Source organism: Ciona intestinalis, chromosome 2 (genome assembly GCF_000224145.3).
Source record: "Ciona intestinalis chromosome 2, KH, whole genome shotgun sequence".
Classification (NCBI taxonomy): domain Eukaryota; kingdom Metazoa; phylum Chordata; class Ascidiacea; order Phlebobranchia; family Cionidae; genus Ciona; species Ciona intestinalis.
Genome location: NC_020167.2, coordinates 3,819,605 through 3,832,769, shown reverse-complemented (window position 1 = coordinate 3,832,769; position 13,165 = coordinate 3,819,605). Strand labels below are relative to the sequence as shown.

At 36.6% G+C, this 13,165-nt stretch overlaps 1 protein-coding gene across 3 annotated transcripts in view; it reads left to right on the top strand.

The window, feature by feature from the left end:
• The window catches only part of LOC100183464 (polycystin-1-like), a 35,872-nt gene extending 23,250 nt beyond the window's left edge, over window positions 1–12,622 (top strand). The window contains exons 1-25 of one of the 3 annotated variants that reach the window (XM_026840750.1): window positions 3,075–3,235; window positions 4,575–4,734; window positions 5,007–5,167; window positions 5,247–6,857; window positions 6,928–7,059; window positions 7,292–7,472; window positions 7,557–7,756; window positions 7,818–8,006; window positions 8,231–8,514; window positions 8,588–8,710; window positions 8,774–8,920; window positions 8,973–9,105; window positions 9,166–9,245; window positions 9,303–9,690; window positions 9,763–9,956; window positions 10,035–10,178; window positions 10,241–10,369; window positions 10,439–10,594; window positions 10,655–10,779; window positions 10,843–11,016; window positions 11,078–11,283; window positions 11,337–11,826; window positions 11,887–12,099; window positions 12,158–12,297; window positions 12,365–12,622. In XM_026840750.1, coding sequence (XP_026696551.1) covers window positions 3,172–3,235; window positions 4,575–4,734; window positions 5,007–5,167; window positions 5,247–6,857; window positions 6,928–7,059; window positions 7,292–7,472; window positions 7,557–7,756; window positions 7,818–8,006; window positions 8,231–8,514; window positions 8,588–8,710; window positions 8,774–8,920; window positions 8,973–9,105; window positions 9,166–9,245; window positions 9,303–9,690; window positions 9,763–9,956; window positions 10,035–10,178; window positions 10,241–10,369; window positions 10,439–10,594; window positions 10,655–10,779; window positions 10,843–11,016; window positions 11,078–11,283; window positions 11,337–11,826; window positions 11,887–12,099; window positions 12,158–12,297; window positions 12,365–12,480 — 5,940 coding nt within the window. In that variant the 5' untranslated portion in view covers window positions 3,075–3,171 and the 3' untranslated portion in view covers window positions 12,481–12,622. Of the gene's footprint in view, window positions 1–3,074; window positions 3,236–4,574; window positions 4,735–5,006; window positions 5,168–5,246; window positions 6,858–6,927; window positions 7,060–7,291; window positions 7,473–7,556; window positions 7,757–7,817; window positions 8,007–8,230; window positions 8,515–8,587; window positions 8,711–8,773; window positions 8,921–8,972; window positions 9,106–9,165; window positions 9,246–9,302; window positions 9,691–9,762; window positions 9,957–10,034; window positions 10,179–10,240; window positions 10,370–10,438; window positions 10,595–10,654; window positions 10,780–10,842; window positions 11,017–11,077; window positions 11,284–11,336; window positions 11,827–11,886; window positions 12,100–12,157; window positions 12,298–12,364 lie in introns of those variants that run through there. The other 2 variants (XM_026840751.1, XM_026840752.1) reach the window with 2 other exon arrangements.
• Window positions 12,623–13,165: the final 543 nt, after the last annotated feature.

Sequence of the window (13,165 nt, the reverse complement as noted above, 5' to 3'; positions counted from 1 at the left end):
CGTTAACTTCAATGACGTCAACGGCAAATTCGGGTCGGCGTCGGTCAACAAAGGCGTGATCAAAACGAAAGTCTAGGCTCTATGGTCACGTCACAAAAAGACGCCAACGGAAGCTTACTCGAATTGGGGCGTCCGAAGGCGGAACAAAGAGGCGAAAAACCTTTGAAACCACAAATAAAGAGTAAGATTAGCTTATCCTAGCTCACGCTCTTGCGGGCGTCCGAACGTCTCGTAACGTCCACACGCAAACGACACGGATATCTTTTTTTTGTTTCGTGACGCTTTATAAAAAATTAATGAAATAATATGAATATGAACTACGTACATAAAAAGCCACTGTTATAGCACCTATCAATTATACCCACACCTTAGTTATGCTCGCATGGTATAAGGATAAAAAATTCCGACAAACAACATAGCATGGGATGCCGTGCGTCAAGCTGAATTCAGCGACGCTATTTCGGGATTGGCTTCAAACGTACTTCTGTAGATGTATTGTTCCCAAATAACATGTTGCAAGTATACATTAGTTGAAAATAGTTTGCTGGAATTTCGACTCCTTGAATTACGTAATATTACCTTTAATGACATGTTGGAACTTTTCAGAGCGGTCAATATTTATGGCATAACAGCGTTACTCATTGCCTTATAGTTCGTACACAGTTTAACGGAAAAGTTTTCGTATCCCCGCCATAACCCACACGTCATCGGGTGGTCAGTTTTGCACTTAAAACTACAAAAGCTTTTTCCACAAACAAAAGTCTCTAACGCCATCTACCGCTAACCATTATTGTCTGCAGGAGATCGATTGGCGCCATAGGTTCTTGTCTCGTTTGTTTTATGTTGTGACCAGAAACAGTAACGTTTAACTAAACCCGTCTAATCCCTAATTTATTTATAAACGTCGTTTCACCCAATACATTTCTATCACCAACATAGCCCACTAATCCACTAAGTCATGCTGTATATTCTTCCCGTGAGACTATGTTAAGCTGTCCTTGGGTTAGAATGCAAGGAGAAACAATGTCCAAAACGTTCGTAATTGTGTTTATTAGGCCCAGGCGGGCAGTCAACTGGCGCCGGCGTTTAATTAAGTCTGCTTTTACGTGGAATTTTAACATGCATAACCCAAACTCTGGTATACAAAGTATACCACATTAACGCGGATTGAAAACTCTTATCCACCTACCCACTGAGCCTAATCTATTATATAGCCACAGTAATCTGGTACTTGATTGTTCCAGGCTTATTTCGCAATAGTTTAAAACGAATTGTATATATTTGCAGTGATCCAATCACACGCATCTAAGTTTTGATTACCCAATATGTTTACAAGGTATTTAGGCTTGTACGCGCGCCAAACCGGGACTGAAAATATACAACCAATTCATCACTGTCGGTTCTGGTATTGGAGAAAAGAAAACAGCGAAATACCGTACGATTGCTGCACACGATTTGCATTTTTCTTCAAAATTAATATTCATTTTAAAAAGTTCCTACAAAATAATCCGCTTATGTCGTCCATTACAGTAACCAGGAAAAATGCATGCAATTTAAAAAGAAGTGTTGACTTACATATTTGTATATGCTTCTCTCTCGATAGGTCTTTGTCTAAAACAACTTACGAATTCCAGAGGTTGTTGAAATTTGCTTCTGTATCTCGTGTATCCAATAAATACACACGAGATCGTGAATCACTATTCAGGAAACGACAAGCTATAGAAACCAACGTATGCAGTTAAGCACACGTAATGTTGAAATATACAAATATCTATTGTAAAACCTCATTGCAAAAACCTTACTGCCCTTTAATAACAAACACACATAAAATAGATCGCTTGCCGACTAAAGATGCAATCCTTTATTATATTTAAAATTCAAGTGCCTTGTCCTAATGCGAACTGAACTGTATCCGATAGCCTACTCAATAAGCTTGTTATCTGACAACCCTAGGCAAAAAGTTGTGTCCTCACCACATTTCGCGAGCTGATAGTCGACGTCACGCGTGCTTATACTGTGGCGAGTCTCACGGTATGACGTAATTTTTACGGAAACGAAAACTATTTTTTACGTCAACACCCCCGCACCCAAATACGACTCATCTATAGGGTAGTCTTACCGGCGCCAGACGCCAGAATATATGATTAATAAAATATGCGATTCCTTTTCTTTGCGCATTAAAAATTCATCAAATGCAAAATAATTGCTAACCTGAGACAGACATATTAGACAAGTAGATACGCAGATAGGCTAAATCATACGATTTTAATCCTTAAATTGGCGTAAACTGCTATAATATTCATACCCCTTAACCCTTGTAGTTCAGGCAATAAACTTATCCAACCTGCCACAACTATGAAGGCATTAAAGCCATAAAATCATTACGGGGAAATGCGTTTGCGTCAATGGGATTACCATTTAACTTAAGTTAATTGCTGCTTATAAAAAAACAAGATTAAATGACGTAAATGGTCATATATAATAAAATGGCATCGAAATTAAATTAGGTAAATGGTAAACTATTCTCAAAAACAACAACAACACTACTATGCTAGCTTCTTAAATCAAAGCATTCATATTGTCCTGCTATAAGCTAGAGATTACCACCACTAAACGACAAACATTTAAACTTGACATTTTTCAACCCATATAATCCCACTCATACGGACTGCATTTGCCAAAAAAATCTGCAGTAATCTTTCTGCGTATAATCAGATTTAAGACTACCTACGTCAAAAGTTAACATGTCGGCCCCGCCTAAATACTGCTCAATTAATGAACCCGTTTGTAATGTGTAAGAGTTATCCTTTTTTAGTTTACTGGCGCTCCCGGTAAGCCTATGTTTGTATTGTCAAGAAGGAATTGATGTAATGGTATGAACTTATACCGTTTCTCTTTAACTGTAAACTGTGTGACCTTACAAAAGGAAAGTTTTGAAAAGCGCTTTATTTTTTTGCAAAAGCGGGCACAAAATATTTGGCTATCATAAGTTTGCTTGGATACGTTTATGATGCAATATACATACATTGTTTCCGAAAAAAAATCCTGAGCAACCAACTGCATTTTTTGTTCTCAATTGCCCATTTAGAAAATATTAGAGCAGCTCAATTTTTAATTTAAGTTGCTAAACTTTTCTGGTACATCTGAAATAAAACATAACGCTGTTATAAAATGAAGCGGGTTGTTATTATTACTGTCGTATTAATAACTTACATTCTCAGTTTCACCGATCGAGGTAAGTTCATTCTTGATATATTAAATAATATACGTTCGATTTACAGTGTTTTGGTTTTTTGTAGCTGGTTCATTCACACACCGCATAATTATTATAGGCGCAGCAATATGTTAGTGTTTTCCATGACAATATGACTAAACTATAAAGTATAGACCATTCCGGTAGTTTGGTTCATACGTCCATAAACAAATTTCTTCGTCATTAAACAAAGTTTACCCAGTCCGAATAGATCAGAATGCGCATAAAATTAAGACTGAAGTTTCATTGTATAACAGACTTCCGTGCTGTGTTATTTTTATTTACCTTGTACCAATAGTACCAGTCAATATTGGAAGGCGAGTTTTGTCACTACGTTGTGGATACAAGCCGTTTAAATTTGAGTCGCCACATGCGAAAAACCACCATCCACTGTGAAAAAAAAAACGGGACAATCTGAACTCACAGTACCGGTGTTGTCGTACGTACTAAACCAATATGCGGAAATTGGGGAAGGACGGTTTGCGGGTATAGCAGTTGCTTTGTCAAGATGTTTAGCAAGCAAATAATATGTATCGTCCGCACCTGCTACTCTGAACCGTTCGTATTCAGCAAATGCAACTACTCTGTCTTGATCCTGAAAACCTATCCGCATTCGCGGTGGAGTAACAGAATTTCCAAACCAAACATTGGTTGTGTTTTGATTTGTTAAAGCACGAATATTCTTTAATCCGATCCAGTATTCTTCGCGAACATTACCAAAACCATCAACGTAATTTTTCCATCTTCTATTAAAGTTATTATGTTCACTAATTCGTTTTTGTATGGCAATCCACCTTGTTACTCGCAGCTTTAACGTCTGTCACAATATACGTAAGCAAACTTGTAGCCTATATAGCTGTACTATCCAGATGAGGTAAACATCACTTTTTTCGAAAGTCGCTTTATATATTTCACTGCAATCTAAAAATCATTTCTGTTTTTAAGCTGGCTTTATTAGTCACATCAACAAGTGTTCCAAAGGAACATTACAAACCTTTAAATATTACTTGCGCAGAAGTTAATAGGCGTCTCACGTATAATCTGATGTTGCACTGCCCTTCTTGTCCAGTTTATCTTGAGGTGTCGCAATTATGCATTTAGTTCGTCTTTGTTGCCTGAGATTCTGAATATTTAAAATGATCTGTGCAGTTGTTGTTGTTCTCAGTTGTTCGTAATACATTGTAAAGTTTAATGCATTGGTGTGGGTTACAGTTTCATTCGCTTCTAATAGCACCAGTATAATGCAATACCACCATAACGCGCATGCTTTTGCATTTCGTGCCACTGTATTTACATGTAGTACTAACACTATTACACTCAGCATCAGCAACCACGAACGTGATAGAAGTTACAGAAGCAGAAGGTAAAATAACGTCCCTCTCTCTGGAATGCAGCAATGGTGATTTCTCACAATCTTGGAATTTCAGATTCGCAACCGATTCCGCTCTTTTCATTCAGTTCACCGATTTTAATATAAAGCGGTGGGTCGTTCTCATAATTGTTTATCTCTGATTACGACGAGCTAAAGTTTAAATTGTAAAGATATAGTGGGGTGGAGGAAGGTGGGACACCTTTAGCACATAATATCCAAGTTCTATGGGAGTTGTGGAGATATAGTTTTATAAATATTTGAATGTTCTTTGTTTACTGATAAATGGGACGAGAAAATACAGGTAAAAGGTGACCCATCTTCCCCCACCCTACTGTAATCAATGTAAATATATCGCCCTCAAACTATTTAAACTTACTATAGATGTGAGGAGGCCTCACTGGTAACTCAAAGCACTTCGCGGTCAGTTTACTGTGGCGAGCAAATACCTTCAGTTATATATTTTTCGAAAACAACTAAGATAATGCTTATATCCAGCACACCAAATTGTTCCAATTTGTTTCGTCTGATTTATAAAGTGATTCGTAAGTATTTTTATTAAAATACCATAACAGTACGCTTATTTTTATAAAAGTTATAAACCATATTTGTCCCATGCATTAGGGATTACATTCACGGAGTTGATGCCAGCCTTAAATCATCGTGTTGGAGACAAAATAATGTTTCTTGTTGACGTTAAACATCTTCCTGAAAACGGCTTGCAGTTATCTTGTTCATTCAACTGTAATCAAACAAAGATATTTCTTTCGAACACCACCCAAATCCTTTCATGTACGTTCGAAGTCCCTGGAAAAGCTCGCATTTCGGCTGAATGTGAATCAAGTAAACACAATTTGAAAATTAAAATAGCCGGTGAGCTGTATTTGGAAAGTGAACTATCACACACAAGCTTGCAATTGCAAACACGTCAGGATTCCCAAACTAGTTCTGTTAGTATTGTAGTATCCCACGTATACCTGTATCCGGTTTTGTATACAATAAGCGCTGGAAATTCTTTTGTTAAAACGTCTGTTTCTTCAAAACCACTTGACGTTGTGAAATACGCGGGTCATTTAACAGAAGTAGTGACGTTGCAATTGCGCGATGTAGCCCCACTTGGACCAGGACAGCACTACTTCTACCTCGCATTACAAAACAACGTTTCTTACATTGCATACACCTTTCCATTTTATATCAACGAAATCCTTGGCATGTTGAACATTACATCGATGCATGGTCGGTTTGTTGGAATTCACCCAAACTATTTTCCAGTTCAGATAACCCTTACCAAAGGTGCCCCTGCGAACATAACATTAAGTATTCAAGATATTCGCAATACCTCAAACGCAGTCAAAAACGTTTCAATTACATGTATTTCACCGATATCTTGTCGGCGAACCATAGTTAATCTGATGCCATCGAAATACACAAGGGAATTTATAGTTGTAGCCACCGCAGAAAATGCCATTTCTTTTTCTGGAGGAGTATCTGAAGTTATGGAAACTGTGCCTAAAGTTTATGACGTATATTTTGATTCGAGACGAGTTTTTCCTGGAACGAGCTCCATATTGCTTTTGTATGTGAAAGGCGACGCGAGCATCTACAATCTCAACTTGTTTATCAATAAAACCTTAAAAATCAATACGAAACTTGTGATAAAGGCAACGTCGGATTCTGATGCGTCAGATTTTGCTGATGACGTACCAATCAACATTCACCAATATACGAAATTTACTTTTAAATTAACTTTCGAAGCGCACGGTGTTTTTGAAGTTTTAGCTATGATTTATAGCGAAAATGAAAGTTACAACTTTACTGGTAATTTATTATTCCAACAAAAACCGTCATGTCTTACCAAGACCAAAATTCGGACACTTTCCAAAGACGTTGTTATTCCCGTTCCGCAGCGCGGTTTAGCGGTAAGTGTTGATGTGGATTTCAACTGTTTTGACAGTTCCAGTTTGGAGTTTCAGTGGTCAACGTTCAGAGTAGACCAGGACTTTAAAACACCCAAACCCAAAAATCAAGTGCATTTTCTTAAGAGTTCTACAGGCAGTGAAATTGAAATTACGACCAACGAGTTTCCACCTGGGTTATATGTTGCCATAGTTGCGGTGACCGCAAGTACAACTGCAAATCACCAGATAACAGCCGAGCAAAAAGATTACGTCCGAATGGAGGTTCCCACGAGAAAGATGGAGGTCGTTATCGCTGGAGGGAGTATCAGAGAATTAGGTAAGGCTGTGTAATAGTGAACCTGCAAATGCCCTCAGCTGATAAACCTATACACATATTTTTGGAACAGGCAATTCTCCAGTGGTAAACTTTACTGCAAACACCCCGGAGTCATTGGCCACAGTAACCTTTAGTTGGTTTTGTGCTACAAGTAAAGAAGAATTACCAACTGATGCCACATTGGGAAAACTAAAAAGAAAAGGTTAATGCTTTTACAATAATAAAACAAAAGGTGCTAGTGAAGAATCTTCCCCCAACCTTGTTTGCTAAATACTTAACCCTTTAGGCTATAACCACTAATCACTAACCCATATAACTACTAACCACCAACTTCTAACACTTCTGCTATGTACCGGAGGATTCTTCACTAATGCCAAATAAAGTATGTACACTGGTAACCGTTACTTACATAGATATTTTTCAAATTTATTTAGGGTCATGCTTCGGGTGGGAACCTCTGTTGATTGGGGTGAACAAATCAATCACGGTTAATAACTTTCAAACCAATACCCAGTACTTCATACGTGTCATTGTGACAGCAAAGGGTTATGCAGATTCTTATGATGACCAAAAAATAGTTTTGTCTTCTAACCGGATTCCAAACTTATCAGTGAAGTAGGTCGGATTGTTATAAACTTTTAGAACAAAACTGAGTTAATTATTTTCCTCAATCCATTTATTACTTACACATTGATGTAGGTGCATTACAAACTGCAAGAGGATTAAATTAGTCCATCTTCCAATTGTTTTGCAATCACAATGTATGTCTTGTGTCCTGCAGTCATGGTCTTTAAACAATGTAACATTAAACCGTTGTCAAAATAAAACCAGATGTAGAGTCTTGGAATCTGAACTGAATAAACTTGAGGAAAATAAGAATCAATCAATAAGTGTAAAAGGTATTTCAATTTAACGTAATCCATACAACATATGTATTTTAAATTTTTTTTTTATTTTTAGGGTACAACATCGAAGGAAATGCTACCACAATTGTTTTCAATTTTCAAGTTTATGTCAAACCCAGCGGATGTACTTGCAAAGTTTCTCCTTACTCAGGAGTAGCTTACAAGACATTGTTTTCTGTGCATTGTACAAATTATTTAAGTGGAAATGACCCTGTCCTGTACAAGTTTTCAGTATCAACCAAAGGTTATTGGCTAGTATATGTTTAAACTTTCTCTGGTTACTATTACATAACATATAACATAGATTTTATTTATCTCTTTAACTGAAATACCAAGGTCACAATTAAGAAGACGTAGATATGAGTAAGAATTTAATGTTCTTAAAATTTTTAATTTTTTTTCCCAATTGTTTTTTTTAAGTAACAGTAAGAGTTTAATGTTCATAAAATTTGGAACATATGCATTTAGGTACTGGACAGTTTCTTAATCAGTATGGGTACTTGAGTCATATGAAAGACTTAATTCTACCGCCTGGCGATGAGCCCAACAAAACAGTCAGCATTATTGTTGATATTTGCTCTGGAGAGGGAGCATGTAACCAACAAACACTGAAAGCAAGAGTTTCAACTAACCATCAAATTTCAAAAGCAATCAGCAACAAAGTTAACTTTGCTATTAATGCAAAGAACCTGCAGAGACTTGTTCAACTTGTTGTTCCCATTTCTTCTGAGAATGCTTTAACTTCAGTGCAGGTTTGTATATCATTTATTTAAAACTATTTGCTCTGAAAGGTATATGTACAATTCACACTGCACTTTTTTCCAGAGAAATAAAATAGTTGAAAGTTTAAACACAATGAGACTGGTGTCAGGTGAATCTTATGAACAAGCAAGCGTGCTTCTAAACCATGTGACAAACAAACCAGATGAAGTTTCTGATAACAATGAGGTAGGATGATGAACAACAATTTAGTTAAGTAACTTTAACCTACTGAAAAATTTTTCCACCCAGAAAATATTGTGGGAGAAATTGACTGAGCTTAAAACTGTTGTCAAAAAAATTTCCAAAGATGACCAAACCAATTTAACATCCATTATTGAGCCGTGCTTGAAAACTGTTGCAAATCTTATGGGAATGAAACATTCAAAACAAACAAAGGTTTGTTTTAGATTTATTTATCACTTTTCTGCCTCTTATCACCCTTTATTAGCGAGAGGGAACAATTCGAATGAGTGAGTTCAGTAGAGTTCTGATGGGACCCATATTGCCAGGAGATTCTCCAATGACATATGAAAGTGCATCCACAAGGACAAAGCTATTAAGAACAGATCGCAATACAATTGGTAATACTATTTTGCAATACCTTAATTTTATGTTCTAATTCTAAGTTATGCTCACAACAGGTAGAGTAATGGATAACACTTCAGACTTTTATTTGCAATCTTTATCTCCAATTGTTGCAGATGAATTTATCAATCTTGAGGTAAAATTGTTTTCTTATTGATGCCATAAATATAGATTCATGTACAAAACTTTGTAGGTTTCTCAATATAAAACAAAACAAATTGATTTTGACACCCAAGATAGAAAAGTGGACCATGTTACCTCTGTATTTATAACAACGGGTTGGCTGAAGCCTGTTCCAGTGTCTTCAGAAAAATTGTATCGTCTTTCTCCAAGGTTCTCAGTTGCACCAAAGCCACAAACATTAAGTGTTCGTATGCAAGCCGGCACATTATGTAATTTCACAATTTGTAACCTTCGTGGGGCAGTAACAATGAAAAAGCACCTAACTCAAGAAAATACAGATGGTGCTTTTATAATTATTGAAGTAAACATCTCAAACAGAAATGTTGTAAATTTACAATTACAACTGATTACAAGAGGCAGTAACAATACCAATGTCAATACTATAGTGTCTTTTCAAGGTATTTTTTTTTTTGTTTTTTTTTTGTTGTTGCAAGTTTTGACACATAATATGTCAAATATTTCATGAGCAGGTAATCAATATACATGGAAAATTCCAAATGGCAATCTTCCCAAAAACATCAAAGACTATGAGATAAAAATTGTTGCACAATTCAAAAATTGGACAGACATATATAGTGTGGTGGACGCAAATATAGTGACTTATTTAATTAACTGCTTTCATTGGGATGATGCTGTTAATAATTGGAACCACATTGGATGTTATGTAAGTATATCTTGCCTAAGGTTAACCACCCTGTAATTATGGGTTTCATTCGTATTACTTACGTTACTTTCAAATTAGCCCAACACTGAGAACCAGGTAGTAACATGCCAATGCGATCATTTTCCAATTACAAGTTTGGACCGGAGTTCTGTGGATTCCAACAATGTTCCAACATTGTTTGCTTCAAGACTGATTGTTTATCGAAACAAAGTTGAATTTGAAGTATGTGATAAATCTGCAGGTGTAATTAATTTAAACTTTAAACCTAATACTTTATGTTTTAGTTGCCTTGGAACTTATGGGAAGAGTTTTTGAAAAATCCAATTATAATTTCAATATTGTTCCTGCTGTATTCATCTTACATTGGGTTATGGTTTTGGGCCAGAAAAGCAGACAAGGACAGCGAAAATGAGGTAATATTAATTGGAAATCTAACTTTTATACTGAGACTAATTTTCTTCCTTATGTTTTTTATTCTAAAGAGTTCCTTTATTGATGTTCGTGACAACTTAGCTACAGACAATTACTGCTATTACATTACAATGTATGTTGGTAGCAGTCTTTCATCCGGTACTCAATGCACTGTGGCAATTATGTTGATTGGCACAAATGGGGTTGGAAAGGCTAACATTATCCAAGTAAGTCACTTCTGTTGCTCAATTCCATTGCTTAACTTTTTACCATGAAATGTTTGTCAGAATTGGAATGAAGAAATTTTAAATTCTGGAAGTGTTTGTTCGTTTTTGATTACTACCTCAGAAAGTTTGGGCAGTGTTACTGGAATTAGACTGTGGTGCAGTGACAGACCGAATAAAACAAAATGGTATTGACAACCAAGCTCTAATCTTTTATTCTGCAATGGTTAAGCTATAATTAATTTAAACAGGCATCTTCAACGAATTGCTGTTCGTGATCTGGAAACGAACGAATGTTGCTTTTTCCTCTGCAGTAGTTGGATCACAAACGGTTCTGAAGTACTTTTCAAAGTAGCGACATACCGAGAGTTACATACGTTTTACAGATTGTTGCGGTTTAAGAGTGAAAACTTTATTAGAGATAGGTAAGTGAGTTCGGATTATTTTTCTATATAAAAGTTTTTTAAAGTCAAAATCGTTGGAAAGGCATCTTTGGTTATCTATGTTTGCGATGAGACCATGGCAGAGAGAAGAAATGACAAGAGTAGAAAGACTATCTTCATGCTACCAACTCGTCTTTCTAATCTTGTTGACAACACTGATGTTTTATGGAAGTAGCGCGTCACAAAAAGAATTCCAAATAGAGATTGGTTCCGGCTCATATGAGTTGAAATGGGCACAAGTTGCTATTGGTAATTATGATCGTGTAAATAGAAACATTTTGCCTCAATTTAACATTCTTAAGGTCTTGGGGTCGGTTTGCTTTGCTTTCCTTTAACGATGGTTGTGACTGCGCTCTTCCGTTTGTGTCAATCTAGCAAACATGAAAATAAACACCACAAGAATCGCCCCGCCACTCATCGGCGTTCTTATAGTAAATATTTGAAGCAAATCAGGTCATATACAAGTGTAGATAGGTTAAAACAAAAAAAAGATCGAGAAAGACAGAATCGAAAGAGAGAGAAGCACAAAACAGGCAACAGTAGAACTACTGAACACAGAACATTGAATGCATTAGACCACGTGTCTTTAACCTCAAGACGGACAGACAAAGAACACAACTTAACATTGTTAACCCCATCAGCTGGACCGAACATGTCCGCCAAAGTAAAATACAGTAAACTGACATCGAAGTTACCACAACGAAGATTACATAACTTAAATTCGAATTCAGATTTGGAATTCCATCATTTTGAAAACCAAGAATTCCTTCCTCCTATGCCGTCAACTGCTGGGTACATTGTTTAACAAGTATAGAAAGTTATATATGCAACATACAATTAAAACTTTTTTAGGCAGTATGGTTACTTATCCTTCGAAGCCGATGCGGGTTTAAATCATCTTCGGCATCCAATCGTTGACATTGATCCGTATTCAGGGAATTTTCGTCTTCTTCCGCGCTTCTTCATCGTTGTTCCTTGGATGATTATCGTTACAACAGTGGGTGTATCAAGTGTGATATGCGTGATGCATGGAATGACATACGGTTTGGATATTACTATTGAATGGTTAGGACTTTAATACAAACAGAAACGTCGGTGCTTTAACATTGTTTTTATTCGCTAGGTTGTTTTCGCTTTGCTTTGCTATTCTAAACAGCTTTATCCTCATCGAACCAATAACAGCGTTGGCGCTCGCATACTTGAAAGTGGTCAACAATCCACGTCATGACCTTAAAGATTGGTTGACGCCTATCTCTGAGAAAGGTGCAACCATATCTCGTCTTATTTGAATATTGCTGTTAAACTTTAAACGTGTTCTTTCCTCGTGTAGTTTTTAACCGCCGACGTCGGAAAACATTCTCGCGCTTGAAGCTACATCAAGACTCGCATCCTAACAGAAACCAGCAACCCAGTCGCCATGATCATTTTATTATAAATTGTGAATAAACTCGAAAGTTTTGTTAATGTTCCAGGGTACAACCACCGATAAATACATTACAACTGAGTCATTTTTAAAGTTTTATTTTATTAAATAAGTTCTGTTTGCTTGATGTCTTTATGTTGTCTGGAATAATACAATCTCCTTCGACGTTTTGCGTGGTGGCGATGACGAGAAGAAACTGCACCGTTATAACCGCACAATAAAGCATAACTTATGTGATGTAAAATCAAGAAAAACTTACCTGACTCTGGTAGTGGTGTCAACCAGTCTAGCAAATCCAATTGCGGCCTCATCTTCACTTTCAAGAAAGAAACGACGCATACTTTCACTGGTTCTATGATCAAAATGCTGTTTCCAATGCCGAAGGCTAAAGTTATTATCCTGTCAAACATATAACCTGTAACTACAAGTTTTTCGTATTTGCTATATGATAAACCCTATACCAGCGTCTGCATACGTCGCTACCCAGCGACATTCCATACATTGTGATGATAACAGCCACTCCGATCATTGAAACTAGTACGATAATCCAAGGGAAAATGATGCAGTATCCCGGAAGTGGTCTTCTGTCTACAGTAAATGGATCAACTTGGACGATCGGGTGATTTCCTCCTGAAGACCTGTTTCTTGTATCGTATCCACCGGCTATAAAATTTAGACTGTCTTTTAGAATACGTTGAACCGGCAGGC